Source organism: Ictidomys tridecemlineatus, chromosome 9 (genome assembly GCF_052094955.1).
Source record: "Ictidomys tridecemlineatus isolate mIctTri1 chromosome 9, mIctTri1.hap1, whole genome shotgun sequence".
Lineage (NCBI taxonomy): Eukaryota > Metazoa > Chordata > Mammalia > Rodentia > Sciuridae > Ictidomys > Ictidomys tridecemlineatus.
The window spans coordinates 81281501-81307779 of NC_135485.1; the positions used below are offsets into that span (position 1 = coordinate 81281501).

The window sequence follows — 26279 nt, forward strand, 5'->3', positions numbered from 1 at the left end:
TCAGGTAACAAAACATATATATTTTAAAATAATAATATATTAATGGAAACAACAAATACAGGATAGCGTAACAACTGTGTTACTAAACAAGGTCAAAGACAATGGCAAACTATAGATTCAAACTTTGAAGCAAATAGTAATCAATGTAAATATTTCTGGGCTGCCTCAGCCCCGCCTAGGCACACAGCAGCAGAATGGTTTTGCAAGCATCCTCAGGAGGGCTGGAGCCTTCTTTGCAGAACGAGAGGGAGGTTGAGGCTGGATCCATTCATCATTCTTTTGGGAGAGGCTCCTTTTCCTCAGCACAAAGTTGGATTTTTTGTGAGGATTCTTGGCATAAAATACGTTGGCCTGCGCTGGAATCCTCAGCTCTGGGGAGAGAGGGGTGTACAAAAAGAAGGTGGCACTCAGGAGGTGCTCCCTAGGACACCCCAACATCTGAGAGCCTGTGCCAGAAAAGGCCAGAGCCACACACCTGAGAGCTCTCCAATTCAGCACCAATACCAACAAGACAGCCTCCACAGTCCTCCCTGAGGAAAAACTAAGCAGAGCACTTCAACAGACCTAATGTCTGTTCCTACCAAAGGCTTTGGACTCCAGAACATCTCAGGTCCTCTTGCATCTGCCAAAGCACACCACTACATTTACATCTGAAATCTCCCACAAAAGGCTCCTGTGCCGTAGATTCAGTCCCCACATGAGCCATCTTCATAGGTGGGTTTGGAGGGAAGCATTGGATGGTGAGTGCTCTAATGTCAACATGAAATTCTCATTCAAGATGAATACACTACTGGGAGGTGGGAGGGACTGGAAGAAAGGTTGAGCATGGTTAGAGGAAGACCTAAACAGGATTGCGCCCTGGGCAACAGTACCTTGTTCCTGTTGGATCCACTGAATCCTCATTCTCCAAGTAGAGGTCCTCCTCCTCCTCTCCATCTTTCTGTCTCTCCCTCTCTGCCACCCTCGTTCTCTCTCTCCCAGTCTATGCCTGTGTGGCAAGGGCTGAGGAGCTCTCCACTGCCACACACTAGAGCTTTATGGACAGCCTCAGTGCACAACCAAAGAGAATGCTATGAAACCCAGAGAAAAGGCCTAGGATTCCTCCTCTGAGTTATTTTCCTCAAGTATGGCCACAGTGAGGACAGGCTGACCAGCACGGATACCACATTAGACCCATGCTTCTGTGTTGGTGGAGCCTGCCTCCATGTGAACCAGGCTTCTGAGAATGGAGGCCACATTCCAAATACTGCCCTACTGAGAACAATGGTTCCAAAGACCAGCAAAGAAACTGCTTCCCTCCAACACGGTGTATGGCCCAGTGGTACCATGACCCAGAGTGGGAAAATACAACAGCCTGCTTCTCCTTCCTCTGAACACCTGTTTCCTGTCACCCTCCTCTAACCTAGAGCCTGTTCTCCATCCCTTCTGGGTTGGATGTGGGGATCTCTGCTATGAATTTCTTAGGCTACCAAGGCCCCACACAGACTTCCTCTTCCATAGACTCTACTAACCTAACAGTAGGTTAAGATAGAAGACAAGTGATCCTAGAACTCATTGGGATGGTGGTCTTCAGTGTACATAGGCTGGGATAATGGCTGCTGTGGTGTTTGGCTCACAAAAACCAACCAACCAACCAATGAAAAAGCACTGGCATTATTATCAGATGAGCTTTGTGGCTACGTGCTCAGGAAGCCCTCATCTGACTTTAGTTAGGGATCACAACCTGGCTATTGTGATCACTCCTTGGCAAGTGGACTCAGGTGCGGAAGACCATGGAATTTATGCAAAAACAAATGATTCAGGCTGTCTCCCAGGCTGTGTTTTCTTCCCAATTTCATCCTGTTACTGCTTGCTAGAATCCTGGCAATGCTCTGCCCAGGAAGTGGATTTCTGGTCACACAGAAGGATTTCAATAGTACTGCTTCAGTCCACAAAATGCCAGTTCCATCTTTAGCCCATGCATTCCCATGTTCCTTTGAAACCACTCCTATCCCAGACCATGAAAGCATACTGCTCCTGGAAAGAGGCTTTCCTCCTCACTCCTCAATGATGTCAGCTTTGTATGCCTGTTCATGTCCAGGGGAGGGTACCTGGTGGGGAGCCGCGATATCCACTGGGGTACACTATTGGACCTCAAGACCTTCCACCAGTAGAAGTGCAGTTGTCTTTGTGCACAAACCCAACACACCTGTTGGAGTGTTCTTGGGGCTCAGAGACTACTCTTTGGTGCTAAGAGTTGACGTGAGTCGACATCCTGACCCTTGCTCTCTGCCATCTGATTGTCTCACTTACTCTGACGGTGAGAGATGATTTGGCCCAGCTCATAATCCTCCGGTTTCTCCTGAGTAAGCAAGTGTAGGTCGAGGGCACTGCGGATGACGACAGGAGCCCTATCCTGGCAGGTCACCTGGAGCAGCATGGGAGACAGGCCTTCAGGAAATGGGCCTTGAAGTGACTACTCAAGGACAGTGGGCAGGGGCATTTTGGAGGCACCTCCACTCTAAATACAAGGGCAACATCCATGACACTACTACCTGAGGCTGACCTCCTGCTCATTGTGTGGGCTCTTCCCATAGGCTACTAGCCCAATCCTTGTACATAGGACTTCCTGGGCTTGCCATTGCTCTTTGTGGAGCTGCACTCCTCTCGAAGTGAAAGGACTCAACTACCTGCATACAGATGCAATCTCATCCCACAAGTTGAGAGGAATGGGACAATAGCCTCCAAGATCCCAGGTCTGCCCGAGGATGCAGGCGGCATTGGGAATGACCTAGTCACAAAACCTAGAGGCTTTGGTCTGGATTGCCAGGGCCAAAAACAGACCCAGGAACATGACCACACACAGGAGTGCTGAAACATAGCCACGAGAGCTCCTGGCCTCCAGAGGTTCAGTGCTGGCTGGGATGTAGGAGGGCATCTCATCCGGCAAGGGTGGTCATTGGGTTACCTGGACATTTAGTGTGCTTGCTCCACATCCATATCGACTCTGCAGAGAGACTCTCTCAGCTCCTTGTTCAAGGAACATGGAGAACCTCACACTGCTGTCCTCCTCCATAGACGTCAGCATCCCATACAAGGGAATCTGCAACCTAGGTCCTATCCTATTCTCATCTGTCACCCATACCTGCCCCTGCCCTTCTGGACTGCATGCTGCCACCTGACACACAGACTCCCTCAGACATGGCAGTGGACAAGCTGCTGCTCTCCTTCATCTCAGCTCCAGCCCTTCACACTGACCTCTCCCTTCTTGATTCCCTTCTGTCCTCCTGATCATCCAGAAGCTCCAAATTCAAGAGGTCATGAGTAGTCCATGGTATTGGACCAGTGTCTGCTCCCCACCCAGGTGTAAGCACCAGGGGACACCCCTGCTCCCAGGCTTACCAAAACAGTCTTGGCCATCTTTGGACTTTGTGTTTCTAAGTGGACACGAATTAAGCAGGTGTCTCCCACCTGCTTGTGGGAAAGCGGCCTGGAGGACTTGCAGGTTGATTCTGAGAACTGTGGGGGATGGAACATCAGCAAACCCAGAAACAGAAAGCCACCCCAGCCTGTCAGTTGGCTCTATGGGCTTCTAGCACATATATCCAGGTGCTCAGGCTTCTTATTTCCCCAGGTGGGAGTGGAATGGCAGCACAAGTACAGCTTGAATAAGGTAGGTGTTTACCTCCTTTGCCTTGACCTGGGGGCGTTTCCTCACGATGAAATATTTTATTCCCTGATTCATGGACAGACACACGAGTGAGTGGTCAGAGACCTGGATTTCTGCAGAGCGAAGTGGAGAGAACTGTTAGGTGGCACTCAAGGATTATACCACAAAACACCCACACCCCCTGAGAGTCTCTGCCAGGCCCACCACACTTTGGTATTTCGGGGCCAAGGCCCACTTTCTCTTGGCTGTGAGTTATCCTGAGCCCACTGTGGATCATGTCTCCCCACTGTCTGATTGTCCTACTTACTCTCATCCTCAGACATCATACTCAGCAGCTCAAAGTTGTCCACATCCTCATGCTGCAACAAATTTTGGTCCAAGGCCCTGCGGATGAGGCTTGTCACCGTCTCCTGACAGGTCACCTGGATCAGGGTGGGACAAATGTCATCAGAGAATGGCTTTTTGAGGAGCTACCCAGAAGACTGTGGTCAAACATTCAGGAGAAATATTAGCTATATATAAAAGGGCACAATCTTGTTATCCTGCTACCCAAGTGTGTCCTCCATATACCCCCTGGGTTCTTGCAATGTGCTACTAGAACAATCCTGGTACAAATATCTGCCTGTACCTGCCATCTCCCCTCCCCCTGGGGAGCCACATTCCACTCAGGTCAAAGGACCAAACTGCCTGTGCACAGACACATTCTCATCACACTGAGATGAGAGCAATGGGCCAGGGATCTGCGCACCAAGTGTGCTCTGGGATGCAGGCTGCCTTTGTGGGTGGAAGAGGCAGATGCACTGAAAATTTTGGTCCTGACTGCCACTACACAAAACAGACTCAGATACAAGAGTGTGCACTTGAGTGCTTCATGACAGCTTTGAGAGGCCCTGGGCTCTGGAAGCTCGGTGCAGGTCTGGTTGTAATGATGTACTTGACTCAGCACTGGCAGTCACTGAACATGTCTCCTCTGCAGCTGGACACCTGCAGCATTAGCGTGTCTACTGCACATCCATAGAAATTCTGCCAAGAACCCCTTTAGCTCCGTATTTACATACATGCAAAGGCTAACATTCCGAAGCTTTGGCATGACCCCCCAGGTGATCCCGACCCCAAATTCCTACACCTAGTCATGCTAAGGAGGTTCTCTTCCCTGCCACCAGGAACACATCCCCTCCTACACATGTGACAAATCACTGCCACCTCCTCTGCTCCAACCTCACTCATTGAGAATACCAAGTTCTAGGCACTGCAGCCTACACCCTGGACATATCTCTGCCTTCATCTGTCCACAGCACTTCCGTCTGCACTTCTGGCCTGCAAAACCCACAATACACAGGCCCACTCACCACTGGAGCTGGGCATGCTGATGCTCTCCCTCCTCAGGTCAAGCCCTTAAGACAGACCTCTCTCTTCTTTATTTCCCACCATAGCCCCAGGGTTGGCTGTGTCTCCTGCCTTCCACTGTGTGGACACCCAGGAGGCAGCCCTGCTGTCGGGCTTACCAGGATGCACTTTGTCTCCCTCAGGCTCTGTCCCTCTAGGAGGACATGAACAAAGTGGCTGTCTTCCACCTGCTCGCTGGAGTGAAGCAGTGAGGAGCTGCTACTGGTGACTTTTCTCATGCAGCACTCATTGCTTTGGGTGGCCTGGGGCAATGATCCTGCAGCCACTGCAGAGCTGCTGCTCACAGCTGCTGGGGTCCTGGATGCCACTGCCACAGAAGGCTCCAAGAACTGTGGGGGATGACAACATCAGCAAAGCCCAGCAACTGCACCCCACCCAGCCTGGCAGTTGGTTCTGTGCGCATTCTACAACATCCATCCAGAACCTGAGGTTCTTGTCCCCTTGGAGGATGTGGAGTGGCACCAGGAGTAAAGACTGAAGAAGGTGGCTGTTTACCTCCTTTGGCTTGACCTTCAACGACTTGCTGGCAGCTGTTTCCCGAAGAAGAAAGTTATAATCCACTCCTCCATCCAGGGCATAATATACTTTCCCATCAGCAGGGATCCTCAGCTCTGGAGAGGCAGGGGCAGAGGCGTGGTAGGTGACACTCAAGGAATATACTCCCCAACATCCCCCACAACTGAGAGCCTCTGCCAGCTCAGGTCTCAGACATAGACCTGAGAGCCCCCGAATCCAGCTACTGTTCCACCAAAGACTCCCCACTGATTCCTCCCTGAGGACCCTCTATGCACAGGAGGTCCACTACAGGAACACCTTTCAAGGAAATAGCCCCTTGTACCCCAGACCCTCTTAGTTCACGTTGGACCCACCAAAGGGAAACAGCTAGACTTTGTATCTGGATTGGTCCCCAAAGACTCATGTGTTGAAGGTTTTCTCCCCACTGCAGCAATGATCACAGGTGGGTTTGGGGAAAAGCACTTGATGGTGGGTGCCTCCACCTTGCTAGTGGATTCATTCACTCATACAGGGCTACACTAATTTGAGGGGTGTGGTTTGGAGGAGTGTTGAGCGTGGGTGGAGGATGTTCACAGCAGGGCTGTGCCATCCAGAGCAATATATTTCTCTTGAGTTCCCTACTTCTGCATTTCCTCCCCATGAGTATAATTCTCATTCACATTTTTAATCAATTTATTGTTATACTTCTTGTTCGGCTTGTGTTTCTCCTTGTTCTTGTTCTTCTTCATCTTCTCCTCATGCTTATTCTAATAGTCATCTTGACCTTCTTATTCATGGTCTCCTCCTTCAACTTATGTTCATTTTTCTCCTCCTCCTTCTCTTCCTCCTCGTCCTCCTCCTCCTAATCCTCCTCCTCGTCCTCCTCCTCCTCCTTCTTCTTTCCTCCCTCCCTCCTCTCTCTCTCTCTCTCTCTCTCTCTCTCTCTCTCTCTCTCTCTCTCTCTCTCTCTCTCTCTCTCTCTCTCTCTCTCTCCAAGAAGGGTTTTCAAGCTGTGAAGGGTTCTATTCTACCACATACTTCTCTCTAGAAATGGCCTCTGGTCCTAAGTGGACTCAGTTTGCAATGAATAGAAAGATTGGAAGCCAGAAATGATTCTTCATTGAACTGCTTTTCTCATGTACTCGTCTAGGTCAGGAAAGGCTGCCAAAGTAGGCACCCTGTGGTTGTCTGTCTTCTTTGACACAAGACAAAGAAGCCTCTCTTCTTGGCCCCTTGTGGATAATAGCTTTGCAATGCCTCCTCAGGCCAAGGAAAGAACACGAAAGGCAGGTCCACAGCCCCTGGGGAACATGAAGAACCTGCAGATTTATGCCCCATCATTACACTTTGTTTTGTGCACAAGTCCCACCATACTCTTCCTGGGCATTGGGTCAATGCACACTGTGTTTTGGCTCCCAGTTATCGTGAGCCCACTGTGACTCACTGCTCCCTACCCTCTGATGGTTCCACTTACTCTGATGGTTCGAGACAATTTGCAGAAGTTCGTAGTTTTCTGGATCCTCCTGCTGGAGCAAGTGTGCATCTAAGGCCCTGCGGATGATGACTGGAGTGCTGTCCTGGCAGGTCACCTGAGCAGGGTTGGAGAAAGCTCATCAGAGAGGGAATTTGGGAGTAGCTACCCAGAGGACAGTGCTCAAGGACAATCAGAGACAAGAGAGCTCTCAACACAAGGGCACCATCTTGTTACCCTGCTACCTGAGGCCTTCATGTGATCATGTGGGGTCTTCCTATGAGCCTCTAGTCCAATCTTGGTACAAGAGTTTGCTTCAACCTGCTATGCCCTACAGGGACAAGGGAATAAGGACCAAAAGGCTTTGTACAGACACACTCTAGTCCCATCAAGATGGGAGGAATGGTCCAGTGGACTTCCATATCCCTGCTCTGGTCTGGGATGCAGCTGCATTTTTGTGTGGACCAGGCACAAACCCTAGGTGCTTTGATCCTGACAGCCAGGGAACAACACACACTAGGACTCTTTAATGATAGGCATGGAAGTTGCTGGGCTCAAGAGTGTCAGTGCTTGCTGGGGTGTCAGGAGGTTTGGACCCAGCAGGTGCAGTGGTTCAACATGGCTCCCCAAGAGGTGGACACCAGAATCTCATGATGGATACTCCACACCCAGGAAAATTCTGCAGAGAGACCCGCTGAATCTCTATTCACATACATGCAAACTAGGACACTAATGGGCCCTCCAAGGGCCCCAGTTGCCTGTGACCCACACCTACCCACCCTAATCATTCTACAATGGCTCCCTTCTCTTCAACCAGCAACATATCCCCTCCCACACACAAGAAAATGACTGACTGCCAACTCCTCTGCTTCAACCTCCACGGTTCAATATACTCCTCCTCAATACCAAAATCAGTAGAGGATGGCCTGTACCCTCGATATTTCTCTGACCTCCTCTGAACCCAGCACTCAATCCTGCACTTCTGACCTGCACACCCCAAAACACGCAGGCCCACTTGCACCCAGACCTGGCATGCTGCTGCTCTCCCGCCTCTCTCTTCCTCACTTTCTGCTCTCCTTCCTGACCTTCCAGAAACTCCAGTTCAAGAAGACAGGCCTAGTCCAAGGTGTTTGCTGTGGACTCGGTCTTCCCCACTGTGGGCTCCCAGGAGATTCCCCTGCTCGAAGACTCACCAGGATGCTCTTATACTGTGTTGTCATTTCATTTTCCAGGTAGACGTGAATGAGACACCTGCCTCTCACCCGCCTGTTGTACTGGGGCCGTTGGGAGTACCCAGTGGAGACCCCTGATGTTCTGGACTCTGGCTCTGCCCCTTCCCAGGGAGAAGGCTCTGGCTCTGGGGTTGGCTTAGGAGCCGTAACAGGAACTGAGCTTGTAGCTAGAGGAGAAAAGATGCCAACATGACTGCCTTGCCCTGACCTTCACACAGACAATACCCCTGCTGCCAGGAAGAACTCAGGCCCTTAGCCCACACAGGACCTCTTTGCAGATTGGGGTCACTTCCTGAATGGACAAAGGCTTATCCTAATTTCCAGCCCAACACCAGGCATACAGACTCCCTGCAGTGGGACAACACTCGGACCTCTCCTCATACACCCTTAGGTACTCACCCTGGTCCGCCTGGCTCTCAGTCGCTGCCTGGCTTGATATGCCATCTTCAGTTGCGGCCAGGAGGTGGTATGCTTGATGCTCCAGGTACAAACCAACCAGCAAGAGCCACATATATGGCAGCAGCTGCTGCAGACTCAGAGAGCCTGGAGGCTGATGGGAAGCCTCGGTGTAGAAGTTAATCCAGGTCCCCAGGAAGGAAGGTGAGGCACTGTGGGGAGGCAGGTGTGGAGTCAGCAAAACCCTGGCCTTGCCTTCGCCTTGGCCTCCAGAGAAAACCTCTGACCCTACACTTCTGAACCATCCCTGGTTCTGAACACACCAGTCCACCTCAGACAAGACACAGTGGCTGTACAAGCAGGGACAGGACAGGTCGCTACAGGCAAAGAACCTTCAATAAAGGAGCGTTAGATCCATGGTATGACCAGCTCTCCCCTCCTCTGGGCAGGCCTGACACTCTTCTTCCTCTTGGCTACGTGCACTCCAACCTGGAATGCACCTTCCGGGAGTGTCTGTCCTCCTGCCCACTCTTCTCAGGGCTCAAGAGACACCTCCACCCCTGGCGTGGGCTGCAATGCTACCTCATTCTCTGTGAGCTCTCACTGAGTCCCCCTGAGTAGCGGTGGACCTCTCTTTTCCCATGAGTGCAGGTCACATCTGTGTCCCTGGGGGAGGACAGGGAGGTGTGGTGTGGAGGGATCCATTGTCCCAGGGGCTTCCCCAGTGGACCATGACTACCTACAACTCCCCGCCTTACCCCTCCTACTGTTGAAGCCCCACACCTTACACTGCAGGCAGAACACAGAATTGGGGAGAGCAATCTTTCCTCAGCCTTCCCAAGTCAAATCACCTTGCAGGTCCCTATTCTGGAAACAGGAGCCCACCCTCTTGACCCCAAGCCCATTCTATGTTGAAGTTGGTCCAGGGGTCCACCACAGTCACTGAAGAGGACAACGTGCAGTTATGCCTCATGGAGTCAGAGATGCAGTCACATGTAGGATATGTACTCATGGCACCTGCGGTTTTAGGCTGACCCCCATGAAAAGGAACACAATGGCAGTCATTTGCACCCCATTTTTCACTGAATTATGAAACGTGACTGGAAACGTGTCTTCACACAGTGGGTGCTTTCTCCATGTTCATCAGTGAATGAGCCCAAACTGCTGATTCCCACATATCTCTGGGGGTGGGAGCTGCCATGTCCAAAGCCCTTGTCCAGCTATGTCCCAGCTAGGACGCTCTGTCCCACTATGTATACTAACATGTCTTTATTAATCCAAAAGTGCTTTTCCCAAGGCCCGAGTTTTGAGACGCCTCTGGCACAGATCTACCTTCTTCACAAAGCCAACATCAACCAGAAAGGCCACCTGGCCTCACTGAGTCCACCTGGGAATGAGCTCAGTGCACACCATTGAGCTGTGGTGCCCAGTGTGTGGGGACTGCTCCACGGACCTCTGTGGATCAGCTGGAGTCAGGATGGTTTCTCTGCCTGAGAGGGAAAGTTTACTCCCCTTGCAAGGCTGTGGCAGGCACCTCCAGGACTTGTCCCATTCGGGGCTGACATTCCGCTATGAGTGTGGTTCTCTATCTATTAGGTATCACAAACCTTTGGGTCCCTGAGAGGTACATGGCAGCCCCAAGACCCAGGCATGAGGGGGCTACACACTTGGGCTTGGTGGTCTGGTGCTTACCTTGGGAACAAGAGATCCAGCACCTGCTGGGTGGGGATGGAATCCCAGGAGATTAACCCCATGTTGCTGCTGAAATGTAGGTTCCTCCCACAAATGACAGGCAGGAGCTCATTCCTAAGCTGGTCCTGCCTGTAAGGTTCAAGGCTCTGTACCCTGAAGGGCTCCTCCGTGTTCTGATCATTTTCACCCTGGGTTGGGACCAAGAATGGTGGGTTCAAAATGGAAATGGTGACAAACAGAAAAATGACTTGTGCCAATACACTAGAGTCAAAGCACAATGGGTCAGTTCCTATCAGTACAAACACACACACACACACACACACACACACACACACACACACACACACACACACAGAGTCAGAATAGGAGTCCTGGGCCATTCATCAGGGATCAGACTAGAGGGCCTGCTGGGCTCACCTGCCCTGTGCTACTCACTGTTACTCTTGAGCTCCTCTGCGACAAGCGCCAGAGGCTCTGGCGTCTAAGTTGAATCCTCATCCAGTGTATCCACAAAAGGCCTAGTTGGCCCCCCTGAGATTCCTGGGAGCCTGAGGCTCGGCATTGTTTGCAAGGACAGGGGAACATCCTTCTCACTCCAGTGTCTCCATCCAAATGAGCTCGGATGGCTTGGTCAGTGAAGTGGGTGCCTGGATACCAGGGTTCCATGTTCTGTTTGATCCATTGTCAAGGCAATGATGTCATTTCCTGTGCCCATACCTGAGCCTCTTTTCACATAATACCACTTTCAAAAGCCCTATGGGCTGCTGATTTCTCCTGCATGCCTACCCATCTCAGGTGCGCATGTGTTCACCAACAACTACCCAAACATCCCCACCAGCATCTGCCCTGCTTGGTGCCACTAGAGTTCCAGCTTGGAGCCTTCAAAAATGCATTCACAACCAGTCCTTCCCTCACAGCAGCTTTTGGATCCTGGTCCCATCATTGTGCAACTCATGGTGTGCCCAGTCTTTTCTGGAAAGTAGGGTAGCATCTAATCTCTAGGGTTTATTGTGTCTATTGGCCCATAACACCCTCTATTCTCTCTGAAACCAGGGATGGGACTCACAGTTGGCTAAAGCACAAATGTAGACATGCGACAATCACAAGAAGGGGAGAGACAAAGAATACACCCTAACTCAATCAGGCCTGTGTCCCACACAGGGACGTGGCCAATGTCCGTCCAATCATGGCTGCAGTTCCCACTCTATACCATGGCAAGTTGGAGGTGACTGAGATGCAGAGGCTGCTCCCCTCTGCCATACAGCTTCCCAAGGCTTCTCCTAATATTTCAAAAGGGCCAAGTGTGTCTAGTGTTGGGGTCTCACAGAGACTCCGAGGTACCACAGCATCCTGCTGCCCAGAACCAGTTCACCCCTCACCTCAAGGGGGCCCAGCCTCTGGATTCATGGGAATTGAAGTGGGTACAGGTGATGGGATATCACCTCCAAGACTGAGTTATGCCAAGTCCATGACCCCTGTCTGCATCCCTGTCTCCAGCACCACTCCCCCCTCTCTCTTTCCTCCTCAGAGCAAACAAATCCATTTAGCAAGTGTGTCCTGTGATAAAGACATGACGGTCACCCATCCTCTCATTACAAAAACACTGAGGCTCAGCCAACATGGATCCTACCAGGAACACAGGCATGAACTCAGACTCTGATCCTCCCAGCCAAGCCTCAGTGGAGCCTGGACTCCCAGCCTCCTGAGTCAAGGAAACAGAGGTGCCTAGCCGAGCCACCTTGGATGCAGCTGCACACAAACTGAACTTATCAATGCCCCTTGCTCTCAGTTGTGAGTAAGAGGGGAGGTGGTGTTTCACAACCCTGGACATCAAGTGCAGTCTCCAGGCTTTGGGGTATGCCCTGGCCTCTCTCTATCTGCCCAGTCCCTCCAACTCACACTGGTCTTTTACCCAACCTCCTCCTACGGCCAAACTCAATTCTGCCTCTCAATTTCTGCTGTCTTCTTCAACACACTGCTCCCCAAAATGAGCAGGGCTGGCTCTCTGTTATCATGCTGGTGTCAGCAGCAATGCCACCCCACTGATATAATTCTGAGTCCCAACCTAGGCACTCCAGCTGTCTTTGCCACACCTGGCCTGTTTGGGCTCTGGCTCTTGCTCTTTTCTTTCATGTGCATGTGTTTTGTGGTTTTGAGTTTCTCCCACTGCAGAACTGCAGCTGTAGCAGGGTAGGGCTCATGAGGGTGACATTCTGAGCCACATTTAATCCCATCAGGACTGTTCACTGGGGTGACTGCTGGAACACAGTGATGAGTGAACACATAGGAGGTGGTTGGACCCACTTTGTCTCTGAGTGGCTTCCTTTCAGAACAGGAATGTAGGGATAGGAGCTCCTGGCGTGGGATGTTTTGGACAAGGCGTGACCATGGGCTCTTTCCAGGCAAAAATAGCTCCACTCAGCATGGAGAGCACTGTCATTCCTGGTGGCTAAGAACAGCCCTGGGCCCCAGAAAGGAACCCACACTCAAGTTTTACGTCTGAGTGTGCATGTCCTCGAGGAAATGAGGTCTCCTGATCCCAGGTGCAAAGGGGTAAGTCCTCTAACTCCAGGGGCCATGAAGGGACATCTGAGTTTCCCTTGTCCTTCTTTCCCTCTCTGAACCCATGGTGTCCTCACACTAACCACAGTAAGGACCCTGGCCTCATTCCCCAGTTGGGATAATTAGGCTCCATAAAGGACAGTCTCTGAGATGCTCAGTGGACCAATACCCTCTGCACAACCCATAACCCTATTCACCCAAGAGGCAAGAGGATTTCTATTCAGGAGAACCAGGAAAGGGAAAGCCTTTCTCAAGGACACAAGGACATTAGTGAGTGAGGGAGTGATTAATGGATGGAGAACTATTTCCACCACCAACTTCCAGGAGCATATATGGCTCTTTGGGCACAGGTCCGTACCCTTTTTTTCCAATCAAGTTTTTCAGAGAAGTGAGGCTGCCTTCTAGATGGCACCTCCACACTAAGGGGGTCTCCTACTTCTTCCACATGTACATATTGGAACGGGCCTCCCACTGTGCATCTGAGAACACTCTGTGGGCATGTGTAGCCTTTCAAGACCCCAGAAACCATGTGGGCACCCCAGCACCAGCAGACCATTTGTGCACATCACAACAATCACCCCAGGTGAGAACTCTCAATTCCACTCTGTACTATGCCCTGCCATCTGTACTGATCAGTCCAACCCCTCTCCTTCCTGTTTCTTGATTATACTACCATGGTTCCCACACATGGATGCCAGGGTGCTTGTGGCCCACCCCAACCATTTGAGTTCCAGGAACAGTGGAATGTGTTTGGGAACTTCTGGATGACAGGAAGTCCCACCCTCCAGGTTTTCATCTTCAATGTAATGAGTGCAGAGGGAGCCAGGAGGTCTCTGTCAGGTAGAGAGAGGTGGGAGCTGATGGAGCCTCAACTAAGTGCCCAGGACTCTGGGTTCAGAGCTGGTGTTATGTGGAATTGTTGAGGGACGTGAAGAAAACCCAGCTCACTGTACGCAGAGACAGCAGATGCCCTCACGTGGTCAGGCTGCTGTGCTTCTCAGAGCCCCAAGATGTTCCACAGGTGTGGAGGTGGGGAACCCACGTGCCAGCCCAGACTGCTCCTGAGCACCTCTACCTAGATTGGAAGCACGTGACTCTGCATCAGAGTCATCACATCAATGTATCCCGGCCCCCCACCCCAAAAGTTCTTTCAGAGACACTGAGGTTCCACTGCTCTGGACTTGCCCTTTTCTCTGGGATTCTGGGGGCCCATTAGTTAGGAGGTCACAACAATTCTCAGCACACAGGCTGAGCCCACTGAGATCCCAGGAGTATCCAGGCATTGCTTCTATTTATAGTCCATCATGTCCCACGACACTGTGGACACGTATTGCACTCACCTAAAGAAACCACCAGGCCCAGGGCCTTCGTGCCACTGGCCTGCAGAGACCTGGAGGAGCAGGCAACCTATAGGCTGCGTGGAACCAAAGACCCTAGATCCTGGGATCTGAGCTGGACACACAGCTCATGTGCACACAGTCACCACTGTCACTGAGAGTGCAATTGAAACACCCGCAGAGTTAGCAGTGGACCTGATATGCCCACGAGTGGGGGTGAACTGCATCCCTTGAAAATGATCATGTCCAGAGAAAGGTAAATTTTGTAGGATTTCACTTATCTCAGATTCTCAATTATCAGGTTCATAAAAAGTAAATACAATGTTTTTTCCTGAGCCTCAAGGGCACTAGAATTCAGCATTGATGGCAAGAGTATGTTCACGTGAGTTCTGGAGATGCATGGTGGTGACGCCTATACACCAACATGAACATGCTTAATGCCACTCAACTGTGTCCTCCAAAATGGTTTAATTACAAAACGGATGTTCGGTGTCAATTACCACAATGTAAACCCTTGGGAGACTGCTGATTGACTTATCTTAGCATAAGTCAATGAATAAAGGTCCTCAGGTGTCAAGCTACAAAATGTGGGATGAGCATGGATGAGGATGGGTGGGAGAATCCTCCCCCTCTAACACAATTAGGGAAGGATGTGCTGCCCTCAAGTGGCTGGGGGCCCTGGGATCCTGCCACAGAGGGGGATTCCAAACCTCACATCCCCTGACCCAGGCCAGAAGACTAGGTAGAGTCCAAGGATCCTGGGGCGGCCAAATGGCAATAAAGGTCAAAAGGAACTAGGGATCTGCCTGGACCCTCAATCCCCTACTCTGAGCAGGGCTGCATGACGAGGCCAGAGGCTATCCACAGCAATCTGCCTTTACAGGAAAACAGGGACTGCAGCCTGCCTCTGGCTCACTGAATCAGGGTGGTCTTTTCATAAAGCAAGTCCACTTCCTCACATTTGACCAGCAGCTCATGCGCTGACAGTACAATGGCTGGCTTGACTCAGGCCCTTAGAAATGAAATAGAAAATTCATAGCAAACCCATCTTTAGCTCTTCCACATCATCAGGGGGTGTGATTCATTTCCATCAACAAAGATGTCTGAAATGATGTCTAAACATGCTGGGGACTCACCTCCGTGTGGAACTTTTCAGGAAAAAGGGGATCAAATCTCATGAAGAAACTCTTCTCTCCTCTAGCCCATGGGCAATGCAAGGAACCTGCATGATACCAGAGGCTCACTCTCTCTTCTCATGTCTTCTGGAAAGGATTCATGAATGCTTCCTTCAAGGTGAAGCAGAAGCCTGCATTCCCAGCTGCACAGAAGTGTTTGAGGGCAGTGTCTCCCTTAAAACCCAAGAAGAAAAACAGGTCATTAAACAGGCACATGGATTAGAGTACATGATCAATGATCCCTCCTCCCTGAAGCCTTCCACATGCCCATCTTCCACATTCACAGAGAAATGCTTGGCCATTCTCAAGACCAGGAGACCATGATGCTCATCACCAGGAAGTCAATAGGAACATGAACAGAGCAGCATGGATTGCAGAAGGTGGCACACCAAGGATCTGCAGCACAGCTGCTAGAACACAAGACCTTAACTTCAGTATTGACTTTCTGCCACCTGCCAAGTATGATGTTAATGTCAAGCACAACATGCAGATATGTAAGTAGTGGGTGACACGGTGCATCCATTCACAGAAGTGGGCAACATCTTCATTGGAACAAGGAAGTATCTTATCCTTACTCATAAAAATCATCACAAAGAATAAAATAGATGCAAGACTTCTCATTTCACTATCATGTAGCTGTTGGAATTCCCTATGAAATAATACCTCCTCCAAAATAAAAAATATCTCAGACATGTGTCAATTATTCAATGGATGACATTTTAAAAACTAGGCCTTTACTTCATATTTATGTATGCTATAGCCCTGCCTAAGGCTTTTTGAGAAAGGAGCACATAGAATTGGATCTTTGAAAATCTCACATTTGCCGATAAATATTACCGACAATGTCAGGCATGGCGAAGTGAAAAGTGGGACTTTGGATACTCAAAGAATGCTATGTTGTGAGATTGGTGTCTCTGACTCATAGACAGCATGTGGTTTCTATGAAAGCTGGTGAGGGAGCAGGAGTAACGAAGCTCATTGAACAGATGACCTCAGGAAATACTGACAGATAGGCCAAACTGGAGAACATGTTCCAGCTAACATTGGTATTTGGGCTCCTGAGCCCAGTCCTGTTTTAAAAAAAGTTGCAGACAGGCAGTGTTCATGTACAAAATGTCTACCATGTAAAAGTGGGTAATTGAAATGTCATCTAGGTACACATCTGATAGAATGGTCTGCCAACCTATGAATTTCATTCTAACAAATAAAAAGAAAAACACAGACATGAGACATGAAGATAAAACCTTGTCTTCACCAGGATGCCTAAAAATAGGTTTTATTTGCCTCATGCAAATAGCTTTCAATAGAACTTCTGATTTCTGAATGAACCCATTCAATTTTATAATTCACAGATCATAAGGTTTTCTTTACAGAATATTCTCTTCTTCTTCTTCTTAAAGCCTCACATAGAAAATGTCTCACAGGACATAGGAGGGGAATGACCCAAAGGATGAGAGAATGGCTGGAACCGTTGTCAAATGTGCCCATGTAGCCTAAAGTTTGAAGGCACCTAATTGTACTCTAAAACAATCATGAACCTATTTGATCCATTAATTAATAAATACCACCACTTTACCACTTGAACCAAATCACAGAAAAATGGAAACAGATGATCAAATTCCTCTTCTCCCATCACCTCCTGGCCCAGAGTCTCCCCAGAGGTGGCTCTGGTCATCTGTTTGTGAGGGAGTCACCCGTGGTCCCCTATCTCTAAGAAAAGAAAATCACCCCAGCTACTGTCCCTAAAGCCAAGTGATGGCTGCGGTTTCCACACTGTGTGGATCTGCAGAGATGCACAGTGCCGCTGGACCAGCCTATGTTCAGGGCTGTGTCTGTGTCCCACAGCTGAGACATGTGGTCCAGGGTCTTCTTTCCACCCACAGGTCCTAAGAACTTGCAGTCAGCACGTGCCTCCTTATTCACTGTGGCCACAGACTTCCTGCCAATGGCCATTGCATTGTACATGTCTTATAATTTAACACAGCATTGAAATGAACTTCCTTCTGGGAGCTTCCCAGGGCACGTCCCAAGACCTGAATTTCTGTGTTGTAGGGAGCATAGCATTCGTGCATTTTTTAAGTTTCATGGATAATGTTAAATGTGCCTCCAAAATGTATGAAAAAAGCTTATCTTCCTATCCCCTTCCAGCACATATTATCAACATCCTTAATTTTTGTAAAAAATAAATAAATGAAATACATCATTTGAGCCTGTGTTCATGTTCTTGCCAGCTGTGTTCCAGTGACCTCCTCCCATGCATAGTGCTCATCTGTGTTTCTCCTCGTGCCTCCTGTTCTACTGGGTTGCCATTTCCTCCCAATCGGTCCCTCTGTTTTGAGAATGTTTGGGGCATATTTCGTTGGAGAGTAGTTTCTAATGTGGATGGTCAATTGAACCATCTTGACAGCTTTGGGTTTTGAGGATTGAAGCCAACCCTCCCCATTTCTAGGCCACAGCCTCTTCTCCTAGATTTCTACCAGTATTCCAGTAAATATTTCATTTAATTTGGTTGGTCTCTGTGTCTGGGTTCAAGACTTAGGTCCTGCACTTGCTAGCAGGGACACTGTGCTTTCTGGTTTGTTGTGTTGGCTTCTTAGGGACACTGTGAGGATCAGGTAGGCAAGGCAGGTAGTAATGTTTTCTACTTCTATGGTACAACTGTATTATACTCTCCATGAGTGAGGTCACAGACCATGTGTCATTGTGTGCCTGCTTCTGTCACTTAGCCTGGAGGCCCCTGGCATAGTTTGTGCTTCAGGACTGGAAGCTCTTTTACGATACAGTTTTGAAGTGGCCATTGGTCGCCTGATGGTACTCCATGGGGTCATCTGAGCCTGGCTTGCATCTGGCTCCTGCAACCAACATCCTGTTTTGCTAGAAACTCCATCGAAAGAGGCTTGGAACTCCTGCTCTCTTGTTCATCTCTGAAGTTCTGCCATTTCTTCTCAGATGGCTCCATCTCCAAACCTTTCAACCCCCTCCCCTGCTCCAGGGCTTTGAAGCGGTTTCTTTGGAAGCTTCTGCACAGGGTTAAGGACAAGTCATTCCTCACATGCTCCTTCAACAGGAGGAAGAGAGGGACCAGAGGGGCCACAGGGAGCAACCTCCTGCTCTGTTCCAGGCAGCCACTTCCAGGCTGGGGCTGTCAGGATGGCTCTGGCTAAGGGGGAAACCCTACCCAAGCCTGGGTCACAGGCTCCCATGCCCCAGGGCAGCTGGTGAGCACTGGTGGAGGGTGGAGGGGAAGGCTTGCACCCCAGGAGTCGGGTCTGGACAGCATTCAGGTGGGAAGAGACCACTGGTCACTAAGGGGATGTGAAGCAGGGGGTGACCGAGGGCAGCCATGGGATCTCCTCTAAAGACCACTGTCGTCCCAGCAGTATAAAGGGACTGAGTGACATTATTACTCTTCCCTGTTTTAATGACAGAGGTGTGGAAGGGATTCCTGAGAGTCACAGAAAACATGGCTCACAGTTTCATTTTGCCATCTAGGAGTGACCTTGGCCGCACTGGTGGCAATTCCCCGGATCTTTGATGAGCCCCCTGGCATCCTCCCAGTGAGTCTTCCCAGGCCCAGTCTCAGGGGCAGACAGCTGCTCTGACTGCTCTCCCTGGACATGAGGATCACATGGGGTTTTGAAATTCTTTTTGTTGCCGCACTGGGCATTGAACCCAGGGCCTTGCACATGCTAGGCAAGTGCTCTACCGCGGAGCTCACCCAGCCCTGAGGGTGACAGGATTGGAGAGCATTTGCTGAGTCTTGGTGAGGTGAATCCCCATAGCCCTGAAGTCAGCACGTTTCTCTACCAGCTGCGTTTGCAGGGTTAAGATCTTAGCTTGAGTTTTGTTTTCCCTTATTTCTTCACTTCTCTCTCTCTCTCTTTTGGTACCAGGGGTTGAATCAAGGGGTGCTTTACCACTGAGCCACATCCCCAGCCCTTTTTAAAATACTTCATTACAGACAGAGTCTCACTGAGTTGCTTAGAGCCTCACTAAATGGCTAAGGTTGGTTTCAAACATGCCATCCTCCAGCCTCAGCCTCCAGAGTTGCTGGGATTACAGGCATGCACCACTGCCCCCCAGCTCTGCACTATTCTTAATCAGAGAACCTGTGGGGCTATGTTTACTAAGTATGAATTGAGTTGCCCTCCAGAGAAAAGAAAAAGTAACAAAGCACTGCTGTGTGGGAAAATCAGGGATGACCCCAGGACAGGGTCAGGTTTCTCTCCAAGGAAACCCCACTGCCAAAAAGGAGCCCCTTGGCCAACGCAGTGGTGCACTCCTGTACTCCCTGCACCTCAGGAGGCTGAGGCAGGAGGATCAAAAATTTCAAAATCAGCCTTAGCAATGGCAAGGCACTAAGCAACTCAGGGAGACCCTGACTCTAATAAAATACAAAATTGGGCTGGGCATGTGGCTCAGTGGTCAAGCACCACTGAGACTAAACACCGGTATCTCCCTCACCCTCAAAAAAAGAGCCTCTGCTAAGGACTTCCATGTTGGCTGAGGCAGCTGCCTGCAGTGGGTGTCCTGCACAATGCAGTCAATCTCCCCAGGCCTGGGCTGTGGGGAGGGGTTGGCCCGGTGACCAGAGGTTAGCCCCCAGCTAATGATCACTTGGTATTGTGGTTTGGATGTCAAATGTCCCCATTGCCCATGTGCTAAAGGCTTGGTCACCAGCCTGTGGCCCTTGGGACATAATGGAAACTTTAGTAGGTGGGGCCTCATGGAAGGGATGAGATCATTAAAAGTGTGACCTTGAGGGGGATATTGGGACCCAGCCCAGTCCTACCCACCCTCTTCCCAGTTACCCAGAGATGAGCAGCCTCCTCTGTCATGTGCTCCAGCTGCCAGGATGTCCTACTGTGCTGCCACAGGCCCAAAGCAACAGGGCTAAGGTGACATGGTCTGAGACCTATGCAGCCATGAGCCAAAAGAAACCCTGTTTCCTTTTAAGGGGATTCTCTCAGATGCTTTGTCACAGCAACAGAAAGCTGACAGCACCCTTGGTCTGTGCCCCTGCTTTATACATAGGGATGCTGAGGGCCCACAGGAAGCCGAGCAGCCCCAGGTCACATGGTCCTGTAAAAACAACTATTATCCATTCATTCACTGACTACGTGGCAGGAGCTGGACTCCAGATCTTAGTGTTTGAAAAAGTTGTGTTTCCTTCCTGCCCCTTAGTCCCTCGCTCTCTCTTTTTGTATGAATCCAAGAAGGACCTTCAGGAGATTTCAATGCCACCCAGTCATCCTAGCCAACTTTGTACTTGAACATGAAGTTCATGGGATGTTTCTGCTTCACATTGTGTTAGTCACTAGTCATCAGAGAGCTCTGTGCTTTCACCTACAGAGTGCCACCCCACTTCCCTGCTGCAAGGGCTCTTCCTGCCAGGTCACCTGCTAAATGGAGGGCACTGCCCAGTGCCCTAGATCTCTCCTGAATGTCCTGTGACCAACCCACTGCAGGCCAGGCAGATATCCACAGAAAAACAGCGAGAGGGTCTGGTGCCCCCTTTAGAAAGCACCCCAGTCCAGGTACTGTTATATAGATGCCCACAGAACATTCCCCAAACCTGCAGCAGCTTGGACTGCATCCAAATGCAACCACAGGCCGAGCACAGTGGCACCTACCTGTGATAGAGTGACTCAGGAGGCTGAGGCAGGAGGATTGTGGGTTTGAGGCCAGGTTTAGCAACTTATTGAGGCACTGTCTTAAGATAAAGAATTAAAAGGGCTGAGGATGTAGCTCAGTGGCAGAGCCCCTGGTCCAATCCCCAGTACCAAGAGGAGGTGGAGATACCAGAGATGGGAACTTCTGAGTTGGGTCAATGGTAACTCCAAGTCCAATAAGACTGAATGCACAGGGGAAGCTTTAACCCGGAAAAGAAAAGGAGGCAGGGAGCTTCAGCTCCAGGTAAAGGACTAGGAATTGAACCCGGGTGCCTTACCACTGAGCACACCCCAATCCTTTTTATTCTTGTTTTGAGAAGGGGTCTTACTACGTTGCTGAGGGTCTCACTAAATCACCAAGGTTGACCTCAAGTGATCCTCCTGCCTGAGCCTCCCGAGAATCTCTGGGATTACAGGCATGCACCACCATGCCCAGCAGGAAAGGAACTTTTATCAGTGCAGCCACAAGGGGAAGGCAAGGGGACCCACATCCTTCACCTGTCTTCAGGGAGTGACAATGACTTGGAGCTTTTATAGAAAGGGGAATGAGGGCAAGGGCTTGGGCTTTGCACAGCTGCCAAAGCAGGTGGTCCTGACCAGGTGAGGTCTGTCCATCATCCCAGGATTGGCCAGGTGGGGCCTTGTCAGGAAAGCTGTGCCACCTGCTTTGGCTCTCAGATGCACATCAATCAGACCTTGTTCCTGGGACATGAAACAGACTGCATGGGGGCGGGGGTCTGGATTCTGAATTAACAGCAACTTCCTTCTGCTGCAACCCCCAAGCCCACCTGAGGAGCCAGGAAAGCTAAGATGGGTCCCGCCCTTCCTCAGGCCTGGGCACAGGCCATCTGCCTAGGCATTTTCTGTGTTTTTCCCATTTTTGCTTTTCTTCAGGCCAAGAAAGTTCACGTATGTAGATCACTTGGGTTTTGTTTCTATAAACTGTAACCACTTCTGTGGGTCAGGGGCTTCTTCCAAGCCTTCTGGCTGCTTCTCCCCAGTTTGATCAACGTTCTTTATTTTTTCCTTTTTCTTTCTTTCTTTTTTTTTTTTTTTTTGCCTGTTCCTTGTGCTGGTGGGCACTGATGCAGCCAGCAGGGTCCAGTAACAAATCCAAGGTGACTCAGGCAAAGGGGATGGATGGGCCATATATTGAGGCAGAGATGCTGCCCTTCTAATTCTGCCTTTAGCCATCCATTGGACGTCTGCGGGTAGAGGTGGAGGGCTGGAGTCCTCCTTACAAACTCCCCACGACTCAAGTCAGCAAACACTGAAAGCCCTGTCGCCCTCAGGGACAGGGCCCCAGACAGTTCCTTGGTGCTTCCCAAAGACGGCCAAGGGAGAAGTCACTTGGGGCCCGACTCCAGGAGGATCACCAAGGGGCGGGACAGGGGGACTTCAGGTAAAAAGCTGCAGCCAGCTCGCCCTAGGACCCCAGCCCTCACCAGTCCCACTGCGTTCCTGGACAGAAAGGTTTCCTCGAGCATCCTCACTGGGTGTCCCTGCAGCAGGGCCCCAAGATTGCCCTGGAAAGGGATCTGTCAGGTGGGAGCGACTGATTGCCCTGATAGATGCTGCTCAGCCCCAGTATCCCCTTCTCTAGGCTCGGCAGAGTCCCCTGAACCTGCAATGTGCCCAGATGTTCCTGGCCTGCAGCCCTGGCTCTGAACCAGCCTCGTGGAACACTGGGTGCACAGTGGAGGCCTGTGTGGAGTGTCCTCCTCCCAGTGCGCACCTCCTACTCATCCCTTGGCACATCTGCAACCCTCTTTACTCCCGGGACCCCTCAACTTTCTTTCCAAAGGCCTTGGAACCCCAGGCAGGGCTTCTCCCCTTTATCCCCAAAGGATTAATGCATGAGGGAAGGGACCTGCATCTGGGGGCAGAGAGACCTCGCTTTAGCATCATGTTGCCTACGTGGTACTTACACCCCTGAAGATCTCGCCCAGCATTTGAAGCAGGATCGATTTAGCCATGCAGCAGGTAAGCACTGCTAAGCTCAAAACATTGCATGGACAGGAAAGAGATTTCTTCTGCAATCAATTTCTACAACATAGTCTTCAGTAAAGGAACAGACCACTTGGGGGCTTCTCTGTCCCCTGTTGGTTGTAGCTAATTTCAAAAAACAGTTTCAATGAAGGGCAGCAACCTGCACATTTCAAGCACACTCTGCTGAGTTCCAATACTATGCATCAGCTGTGAGGGCACCACAATCAATAAAAACAACATGTCTATTACCCCAAAAGTTTCCTCCTTCCTCTCTGAAATCCCTTCACACCTCCACCATCCCTCCTCACATCTCCAGGTGACCCCTGATCTGCTTTTTGTTACTATATACTTTCTAGAAGTTTCAATAAACGGAATCATACTGCATGTTTTATTTTTTTTTTAAATCTGGCTTCTTTCAACATAATTATTTTGAGCATCATCAATGTTAAGTGTCAGTAGCTTACCCTTTCCTATTTTTGAGTGATCAACTGTCTCTTAAGGTGGGCCTGGGGAGTCTGCATCCACTCACCTGCTGATAGACATCTACACTGTTTCCAGTTCTTGTCTATAAACAAAGCTGCTATGAAAATGTGTATACTAGTCTTGGGAAAGGCAGGTTGAAATTGATGGATTTCTGGAGGCTCAGTAGGCAAGTTGAATATTGAAAACTCCAGGGAGGGAACCCAGTGGGCAGAGCTTGTTCTGCAGAGTAAAGTCCTGAGTTTAACCCCCAGCAACAACAAAAACAAAAAAAAAAAAAAAAGAAAAGAAAAAGAAAAGAAAAAAGAAAGAAAGAAAGAAACAGAAAAAAGAAAAAGAAAAACTCAGAACCACCGCCAGATCACAGGGGCCCTCCACCTTTGTGGGTTTCACCTGCAGGAGTTCAGTGTTTCCACTGAGACTGTCTCCAGGTTCCTCATGTTTCTGGACCTTTCTGACATATGCCAGAGCATTCTGTTACTAACAAGGCTGCCCTCTAGAGAAACTGCTTTATCAGAGTCTGAACAACTGGGATTCACCAGAGCCTGTGCCACCTGGGGGAAGGCAGGCACCCAGCTCCAGCACCCTGAGTCCTGCTGTTCCACCTAAGAGGGCAACAGGGAGAAGCACTGGGGACATTCCCAGCCCAGGATGCAGGCTCAGGAGACAGGGACCCACTGGAGGGGCCACAGAAAGGTTGCCTCCCACTCCTGGACACTCCCCAAGGCCTATTTCCAGGAGCTCCCTTCCCCAGTGCTAGAGTTACAAGGCAGACTAAAAGGCAAAGGCCTGAGAGAGGAGCAAGCACGGACACTAGACTCCCACCAGGAGGGATGCTGGGACCCTCAGACCAGGAACCCCTCAAACAACCACGACTAACCTGCCAAGGGCTCTCATGGAAAGACAGAGAACAGGCACCAGCAGAGGGGACAAGGCAGAAAGAGATGGAGACACAAAATGCTGGGACACAAATGAGAAACAGCTTTGATAAGCTCATTAACATACTGGACTCCACTGAGCAAAGAATGTCTCAGCTTCCAAAACAGGAAAGCAAAGCAAGATAGGGAGAGGGAGAGGGAGAAGATGGAGAGGGAGAGGAAGAGGAAGATGAGGGAGACAGGGAGAAGGAGACAGGGAGAGGGAGATGGAGAGGGAGAGGGAGATAAAGAGGGAGAGGGAGAGAGAGAGAGAGGGAGAGAAGGAGGAAGCAACAAGGGAGAGGGAGACAGGGAGAGGGAAAGGGAGACATGGAGAGGAGTGGGGGAGGAGAAGGGAGAGGGAGAGGGAGGGGGGAGATGGAGAGGGAAAGGGGGAGAGGGAGAGGGAGAGGGAGAGAGGCTGAGGGGGAGGGAGACAGGGAGAGAAAGAACCAACATCTAAGAACTGTGGGAAGATAAGAGGTGTCATGTAGACAAGATGGGAATCCAAGGAAGAGAAGAGGAGAACTTCCAAAATTAGTACCAAATCAAAGTGGCTCAGAGAACTTCAAGCAGAAAAAACAACAAAAGAACTCCATCCAGCCTCAGCCTCCAGGAATCCAAACTGCAGCACCAAGAGAAAGCCAAGCCAACACCAAAACAGAACCACCATCAAACACACACACCCTAAAGGGGCCAGAGGAAGAAGCCCGCCCTCTGGGAACAGAGACACAATATATCCAACTGCTCAGAAAGTATTTAAGGAAGAGCATGGAGCAAAACACTTAGAAGTGTTGAGGTGGAAGCCCCCCAACCTACAGCTATGTCCTGAAAACTCAGCCTTCAGAGTGAAGAGAAATAGAGACTCTCAGACACACCACGGAGGGACTGTGTCACCAGGAAGCTGCTTGGCAAGAAATGCTAAAAGAAGTCCTTTAAAGACAAGGACCATGATCCCGGCCAGAAAGAGACTGACATAAAAAAGAAAAACAACTTAATTTTTCTTGGATAAGTTTGTTCAGAACAAAATTAACAAATGTCCTCGATGAGAACTGTATACCTGCATGTCAGATGACAGTGTGACGCGGGGTGGCAAAAGCACCAGGAATGCTTTGTTGCTGTGAGGTACTGACACCAGTCTCGACCCAGCAGTGTCATCTGAAAGTGGACCTGGGTTAGTTGTCAGTATACACTGCAACCACTAAAAAAGGTTTTTAAAAAGAAGTATAACAGGTGTGCTGAGAAATGTGAGTAGATGGAATCAAAAGGCAGGAAAAGAAGAGACAGACAAAAACAGACACAAAGAACCAGGGCAATTACACAGAACGGTACCAAGCACAGTAGATGCTATTTCAACTGGATCAATAATCACATTATACGTCAGGGGCCTAAACGTACCAATTATCAGAGATTATCAGACACCTTTGGTGTCTAGAAGTCCACTTAAAATATTCAGTAGTACCCCCACCCAGGGATACATCCCGAGACTCCCAGTGGATGCCTGAGCTGCAGATGGCACTGAGCCCTATATACACTGTTTTCCCCTATATCTACATTCTTATGACTGTTATAAATTAGGCACAGGAGGAGATTGACAATGGAAACTAATAGTAAAATAGAATAATTTTAACATAATTCAATAAACTTCCCACCATCGCTCCCCTTAAGCTTTAAGTAAAATCAGGGGTATGTGAGTGTCAGCACTGATACTGCAACAGTCCATCTGATAACCAAGATGGCTACCAAGAGTGAGTAACAGGCAGGGAGCGTATACAGTGTTGACACACTGGACAAAGGGACAATTC

The 26279-nt window shown here is 49.9% G+C and overlaps 1 protein-coding gene across 1 annotated transcript; it reads right to left on the bottom strand.

Annotated features, from left to right (window-relative positions):
- Positions 1-25528, bottom strand: LOC144366840 (uncharacterized). Its single transcript, XM_078021688.1, has 14 exons — positions 21219-25528; positions 10778-21129; positions 10343-10530; positions 9233-9316; positions 8654-8862; positions 8216-8421; positions 7026-7140; positions 5552-5667; positions 5155-5385; positions 3957-4071; positions 3665-3762; positions 3382-3498; positions 2293-2407; positions 1-371 (listed from the first exon to the last, which is right to left on the bottom strand). Exons 2-14 carry the CDS (start codon positions 11006-11008, stop codon positions 166-168), a joined length of 2031 nt encoding a protein of 676 aa, XP_077877814.1. The 5' UTR covers positions 11009-21129; positions 21219-25528; the 3' UTR covers positions 1-165.
- Between the last annotated feature and the right edge of the window lie 751 nt (positions 25529-26279).